The 7,824-nt window shown below is 40.6% G+C and overlaps 1 protein-coding gene across 1 annotated transcript; it reads left to right on the top strand.

Annotated features, from left to right (window-relative positions):
- Positions 1-6,611: 6,611 nt before the first annotated feature.
- On the top strand, positions 6,612-7,550 carry LOC308267728 (olfactory receptor 56A4; the record flags this gene model as incomplete). The annotated part of the gene is made up of 1 exon (XM_080702613.1): positions 6,612-7,550. The coding sequence occupies one exon, from the start codon at positions 6,612-6,614 to the stop codon at positions 7,548-7,550; it is 939 nt and encodes a 312-aa protein (XP_080558739.1).
- Positions 7,551-7,824: the final 274 nt, after the last annotated feature.

Genomic DNA, 7,824 nt, shown 5'->3' with positions numbered 1-7,824 from the left:
AGAAAGATCACTTCCAACCACACCACTTGCCTTGGGGTAGAAGGTATTCATATCACGTGAGTCCTTTGTTCTACAGTCAGTTTTATTACAGTTTACTTTCTTGGAAAATCCTCTTGCTTATGTGAGGATTATTATGTAGGAATCCAAAGCTATTGGGTGCCCCATGGAATTGTCAATTAGACATATTTTATTTACATGCAGTTAAGTGTGAGTGTGCCATGAAACTTCTCATGAGAATCCATTCAGAAATGCCACAGGACAACCACCCGTGACATGTGGCTATGAGGCCACCCTATGCTCACATCATTTGAGTGTACCTGGCTTCCAGTGCCATCTGCCCTCAGGCCCCAGTTTTCTCCACAATCCCACCTGGTACAGTTGAGGGACCAAAACAGGTCCGGACGCATTTATCATGACATGGGAATCAGCTTTCATCACACCCCAAGCATTTTCTTAGTGAATGACCTTTTTGATTTCTTCCCACACAATGTGCTGAGACCTGACTGCTTTTTAGTCTCTTCCCAGGGCAGCAGAAAGAATTGTCACTCATAGGTTAGCTGTAAAATAACAAAGGAAATAAACAGATCCCTTAGAAAACACACATCACATGTTTTCTCCAGAAAATCTTGTTGGGGCCTCACTTTAGTCTGACTTTCTTCATGGGGAAGAATTACTCCTGCAACTTCTCTCAGAATCAGTTGCGACTTGCTACTTTACTTGTGAAAAGCTGCTAAGTGGATGCTCTCTGTTTCTGAAGTATTCTCAGCAGAAAAGAGTGATATATTTTCTTGGTGTCATCACTTTTGTCTGCCTTTTTCATTTAAATACATCTCCTTTGAGGCTACCTGGCTTCCTATGCCACTTGCATTGGAAGTGGCACTGAGGATGGGACCCAGGGACATTTTACCTCTGAGATATATCCCAGCCTGATTTTATGCTTAAAACAGGGTCTCACTAAGTTGTTGAGGATATTGCTAAGTTGCTGAGGCTCACCTCAGTCTGCAGTCCTCCTGTACTTGGAATACAGGTCTGTGCCAACATGCTTCCCTTTCCTTTGACTTATTATCCTTCCTGAGTGAGAGTCTCTCTTCAGATACACTGACAATACCTAAACTAGGGAGTCACAAGAGCTTCCTTGGGATCTCCTCTTTTGTCCAAGAAGGAGGTGGAAGAGTTGAAAAGGTGGAGTATAATAGGAACAGCTCTTTTCCTAGATAGAATTCTAGTTTGGGAAGGAGGGGGAAGGGTGATATCCACGGTTCCCTTCAGAAGACAGCCGTGTCCAAAATGACATGGGCCAAATCTTGCCCCATTATGCTCCATCATCTGCAACCTGTCTACCATCCTAGCCCTGACCTTAGACCTTGTGAGGTGGAAGGAAAGAGAATTGTGCCTCATCATCTTCTCTATCTCCTCATGCCTGCCCGTGTCCCAGAGGCAAGGGCATCCCCCCATTGACATTGCATACACTGAGATGAAGCCTGTACTTGCTTAACAAGTAGGTCTGATTTTCATGCTCTCATCATTAGTACAAAAAAATTTCACTTGCTCATTCCTTTAAATTAAACTACCAAGCATGGTGTAGGTCACAAGGGAAATTATATGTCTATAACATGTTATGGTTGATGGCTCATTTTTGCAGGGAGGTAGGGACCTGGGGAGTGGTTGATCAACTGGCACAAATTTACAACTAGGTAGAAAGATTAAGTTCTGATGTTCTGTGCCATAACAGGCTGAAGATATTTAACAGCGATGCCTGTATTTCTAAAAATAGTTAAATGAGAGGATTTGAGATGTACTTACCAAAAAGAAATGATAAGTGAGGAGAGATACCAGTAGAATAGTGGAAGGGGATTTAGGAAGAAAAGTGAAAGAGGAAAAGGGAGGCTTGATGAAGAAAATGATTCAAATAATGTTATGCACATATATGAAATTATCAATACCAACCATAATAATAGGTATAGGAAGGAGGAGGGAGTGGGGTGGGATTCAGAGGGAAACGTACCAAGTGCTGCATGCATGTATATTTCTATAACCAAACCTCATGGTGTATGATTACAATGCCCCAATACAATTATATTAAAGATATGATAAAAGTTTAAGGGGGCCGGGCGTGGTGGCGCACGCTTGTAATCCCTGCGCTTGGGAGGCAGAGACAGGAGGACCGCGCAGGTTCGAAGCCAGCCCTGTGCGCTGTCTTAGGAGACCTTATTTCCAAATTTAAAAAAACAATGTAAAAATAGGTCTGGGAGTGTAGCCTGGAGGTAGAAGGGCTTCCAGGAACCCCAGTACCACCAAAAAAAAAAAAAAAAAAAAAAAAAATTTAAGGGGATGGATAGTCTAACTTCCATGGGCTGTTCATTACCTAATATATATATATATATATATATATATATATTATAAATTTATTTATTTATTTATAAATTTATTTATTTATTTATAAATATCACTTCATACCTCATAAATATGTACAAATATAGTATGCTGATCTAAAATTAAAATTAATATGTGATATGTGGTACAATATTCTTTTGTACGGCTAGGCATCAGGAGGGAACCTCAGCTTTCTGTCAGTCACTTGACCACTAGGTAAACAATCAGTACTAGACACTGTACTAAATTACTAAGCTATTACGTATTCGGTTGGTTTTATTAGGATGTAATAGGTTAGGTATATTAACTATTTTTAATTTAAAATAGGTTTATCTTCATAAACCCTTATAAGTCAAGGAACATCTGTACTCAATCCTTATTTAAACATATTTATCTAAGAGTATATCTAACGTCTGAATCAAATTCTCTCTGTCCAAAGTCTAGAAATACTAATTTGCAAAAAAGTAAATTTTCTTTACTTAGGATGTCCCAAGTCGTCTTAATTTTCCTCAGCTCTCACCCCGCTTGATTGTTACCCTCATATTAAATTTTGTCTTCTGGGTTACCTGCCCCCTGAGGAATGAATCTTTTGCTTCAGGTTCAGGTGCCTAAAATGGCCTCAGCCACTGTGGGCAGCAGGGAGGGAAGAGACAGAGCGGCGCTTAGAGCATGAACATACACGCCCAAGCCTCTGAGGGGCTAGGCCAGGTGGTGCAGCAAACAGCCATAAACAGCAATTACATACAGTACAGCCTCCTGGAGTGTCTAGAGGTAGTTCAGAGTCAGGAAAAGTTTGAGAGGAGAATGATGAGGCACTTAGGGATCTAGGTGTTTGATATAAGCAGGGAGAAGGGATTCTTCTGGTGGGACTACAGCAGGTCTGGTGTTTCTGCCAATTTCTCCAAATCTGGTGTGTCCCTGCTTTTCCATGGGAGTAGTTTTTAATGTGTTAGTTTGGAAAATTGAGATTTCCAGAGTGAGGGATTTCCCCTTAAGTATCACTTTTTTTTTTTGGTACTGGGTTTCTGGAAGCCCTTCTACCTCCGGGCTACACTCCCAGACCTATTTTTACATTTTATTTGGAAACAGGGTCTCCTAAGCCAGCACGCGTGGCTGGCTTCAAACCTGTGCCATCCTCCGGTCTCTGCCTCCCAAGCGCGGGGATTACAAGCGTGTGCCACCACGCACGGCTAAGTATCACATTTTAAGAAAATCTTTTTTTTTTTTTTGGTGGGTCTGGGGATGGAACCCAGGGGCATTTGACCTCCGAGCTACACCCCCCTGCCCAATTTTTTATTCTTTATTTTGAAACCGGGTCTCACTGAGTTGCGGAGGGCCTCACTAAGTAGCTGAGGCTGTCCTCGAACTGTGATCCTCAGGTCTCAGCCTCCCAAATGCTGGGATTACAAGCATGCGCCACCACGCCTGGCTAAGAAAAACCTTTAAAATAATTATATTGGTATTATATAATTATACATCATAGTGAGATTCAAAGAGATACATTGATATGCGCACGTAACATCTCTTGGTGTGCATAGAGACAGAGACCAGGAAACTTTCAATGAGTTGATGTTCTCCACTGCAGCTCTGCCTCTCTAGAGACATTATCCCCAGAGGCACCAGATGAGGCAGGATCAGTAATCACAGCGGCTGTGACTAGGCTCTCCTGTGTTCTCATCTCTTCCTGCCTTGCCTTCAGTGCTCTCTCCTGTTTTTCTGGCTGAGACCAGGCATGTTTTCTGTTTCTCAAGCCACCATGCTCCCCAGAAATTCTAGATTACATATGGAGTCAATTCTTTATCTTTGGTTTCTTGATCTAAAATAACTTTATAGCCAACTGGACACAATGCAGATGACTTTAGAGACACAGATTTATTAAGAAATATAGCCACAGGTAAGTTTTTATGATTTGACTTACAGGATAAATAAGTTGCTATATCTGAAGCTATATTAGTTTTCTAATTCCATTTCTACCTTTTGAACCTTAACTCTTTTGCTATCCTTTGTTTAACAATATCCAGTTCTATTTTCCAAATATTTTTTGTGAGTGATGGTTGGTGACTATTATCATATTTGGAGATACCTGAAAATCTTGCCATTCTTTACTGAATAGTAACTTTGATTGTAATAAATAACAACAGCAACAACAAAAAAGTCACTTCAGCCAGGTGTAATGGCACGTGCTGCTTGATATCCCAGTACCTGGAGGCTGACACAGGAGGACGGCAGGTTTGTATCCAGCCTCAGCAACTTAGTGAGGCTGGATCTTGTTTCAAAAAAAAAAAAAAGAATAAAATAGGGCTGGGGGTGTAGTTCAGAAGGAAACAAATAAAAGACGTTCCCATATGCAACCCAAGAATCATAGATGCCATATAACCAATATCAAGATTCAACTCATAGAGTAAGTAAATTAAAATGAGATATATTTAGGTTCTCATACCTTTAGACCTGTGGTGTCCAATACAGTAATCAAAGCCACATGAAATGTGGCCATCCTAAATTGCAATGTTCTATAACCATAAAGCACACATCTGCTTTTAAGGATTTAGCCGGGCGTGGTGGCGTACGCTTGTAATCTCCGCGTGTGGGAGGCAGAGGCAGGAGGATCCCGTAGGTTCGAAGCCAGCCGCGCGCGCTGGCTTAGGAGACCCTGTTTCCAAATAAGAAATATAAAGTAGGTCTGGGAGTGTAGCCTGGAAGTAGAAGGGCTTCCAGGAACCCCAGTACCCCCCCACACACACACACAAGATTTAGCATGATAAGAAAGAGTATAGAGCTTAAAATAACTCTTTAGCATTTAAAAATATTGATTACATGTAAAAGAGATTATATTTTGTATATATTTAGTGAAATAATACCTTATCAAAATTAACTTCACATATTTTCTTTTATATTTTTAGGTGGCTACATATGTGGGTTGCATTATATTTTACTATAGATATTTTGGTGTGGATACATAGATACATGTGTGTATATGTGTCTATACATACTCTCTTCATATATATATATGTATATATACATATCTTTATCACAAAATAGATTCTCTTTTTAGATATCTCTTAGGTATTTTTCCCATATTAACGATGGTTATCATGCTAATGTAGGTTTCAGATACTGTCTGGTGATGTACTTAGGCCTCATGTTGCATTTGACTGTGAGATCTTTTCTTAGAAGGACAGGGATAGTTTAGTGTGGGGCCCATGGATGACCTACTTTAGTAGCTGGGGTTACATATATATTTTTGTTTATAATGAGCTTTAGCTGTTGTTTCAGACTTCATGGTTTTGAGTCATTTTTTCACCATTGTGATTTTAATTTAATTTTTTATTTTTTTGGTGGTACTGGGGGTGGAACCCAGAGGCTTTCTACCTCTGAGCTATATACTCCAGACCTATTTTATATTTTAGTTGGAAACAGGGTGTCACTAAGTTGCCGAGAGCCTCACTAAGTAGCTGAGGCTGGCTTAGAACCTGTGCAATCCTCCGGTCTCAGCCTCCCAAGCACTGGGATTACAAGTGTGCACCACCACCTCTGGTTTACCATTGTGATTTTAAATAAAATGACTTTAGCCAGCCGTGGTGGCACACGCTTGTAATCCCCACTCTTGGGAGGCAGAGACAGGAGGATCACGCAGGTTTGAAGCCAGCCGCGTGTGCTGGCTTAGGAGACCCTGTTTCCAAATAAAAATGTAAAAATAGGTCTGGGAGTGTAGCCCGGAGGTAGAAGGGCTTCCAGGAACCCCAGTACCACCAAAATAAATAAATAAATAAATAAATAAATAAATAAATAAATAAATAAATAAAATGACTTTACTCACCTTTCTTGGCCTTTATTTCATCATCTATAAAACTGCAATAAAAGTTGTATTCTAATTAGATATTTCTTAGTAAATTCATCTAATTGAAGGATGATCATATATAATTTATCAGCCAGGTTTGTCACAAACAAGTTAAAGGTAGCATAAATAGGAATGTCCCAGGCAAACAAACAAACAAAAAAAGCCAAAAACCAAAAAACAATTTTCCTATCAATTCTACTTTCAAAGCTTTTAACAGAGTGGATGGGTTTATAACTATAAAATACTTATAAAAATTCTAGATGCTTACCTGTTTCTATTTTTAATGATTATTTGGAAAACGAGTTACTTTCCCATGGGTATTCAGGTTGTATAGATGAATTTATTCCTGTTCTACCCACCAAGGTTTTCCGAAGTGTCAGTTCTGATCAGAATACAGCACATGGCAGCAAAAGTCAACAGTTCCTCTATTCCAGTCTCTGAATTCCTGCTCATCTGCTTCCCTCACTTCCAGAGTTGGCAGCACTGGCTGTCCCTGCCCCTCAGCCTCCTCTTTCTCCTCGCCATGGGGGCCAATGCCACCCTCCTCCTCACTATCCGCCTGGAGGTCTCTCTGCACCAGCCTATGTTCTACCTGCTCAGCCTCCTGTCCCTGCTGGACATCGTGCTGTGCCTCACTGTCATCCCCAAAGTCCTGGCCATCTTCTGGTTTGACAACAGATCCATCAGCTCTTATGGCTGCTTCCTCCAGATGTTCATCATGAATAGTTTCCTGACGATGGAGTCCTGCACATTCATGGTCATGGCTTATGACCGTTATGTGGCCATCTGTCACCCTCTACGCTACCCCTCCATCATCACTAGCCAGTTTGTGACCAGGGCTGCCATCTTTGTTGTGGCCCGGAATAGCCTTCTAACTATGCCTATTCCCATACTTTCTTCCCAGCTGAGATATTGTGCGAGAATTATCAAGAATTGCATCTGCACAAATATGTCTGTGTCCAAACTATCTTGTGATGACATCACCTTCAACCAACTCTACCAGTTTGTTATAGGTTGGACCCTATTGGGCTCTGACCTCATTCTTATTATTATTTCCTACTCTTTTATTCTGAAAGTTGTCTTAGACATCAAGGCAGAGGGTGCTGTGGCCAAAGCTCTGGGCACATGTGGCTCTCACTTCATCCTCATCCTCTTCTTCAGCACAGTCCTGCTGGTTCTGGTCATCACTAACCTGGCCAAGGAAAGAATTCCCTCAGATGTCCCCATCCTGCTCAACATCTTGCACCACCTTATTCCTCCAGCTCTGAATCCCATTGTATATGGTGTGAGAACCAAGGAGATCAAGCAGGGAATCCAGAAACTGATGAGAAGGTTGTAGGAAGCAAATTGAGTGGGACCTATTTTTTTAGAATAGAAATTGATAATAAGAAATAATTTTTATGATGTATAAGAAATTTAAATAGTTGATGCAGGGATAAGTTTGGATTTTTCTTTCCTTAATGCTGATTGTGAATATTTATATCTTGCTATCTTGCTTCTTGTTATCTATCACATAGGCTGGAACATTAGCTTTTGCATTCTGAAAATATCTGGAAGTTTTTCTTGATCTCATCTTTGTAAGAGAGACTTGTGAAGCCATAATTATGGGAGTT

This window comes from Muscardinus avellanarius (genome assembly GCF_963383645.1).
Source record: "Muscardinus avellanarius genome assembly, chromosome: 1".
NCBI classification, from domain to species: Eukaryota; Metazoa; Chordata; class Mammalia; order Rodentia; family Gliridae; genus Muscardinus; species Muscardinus avellanarius.
This window is presented reverse-complemented; position numbering and strand designations above follow the sequence as displayed.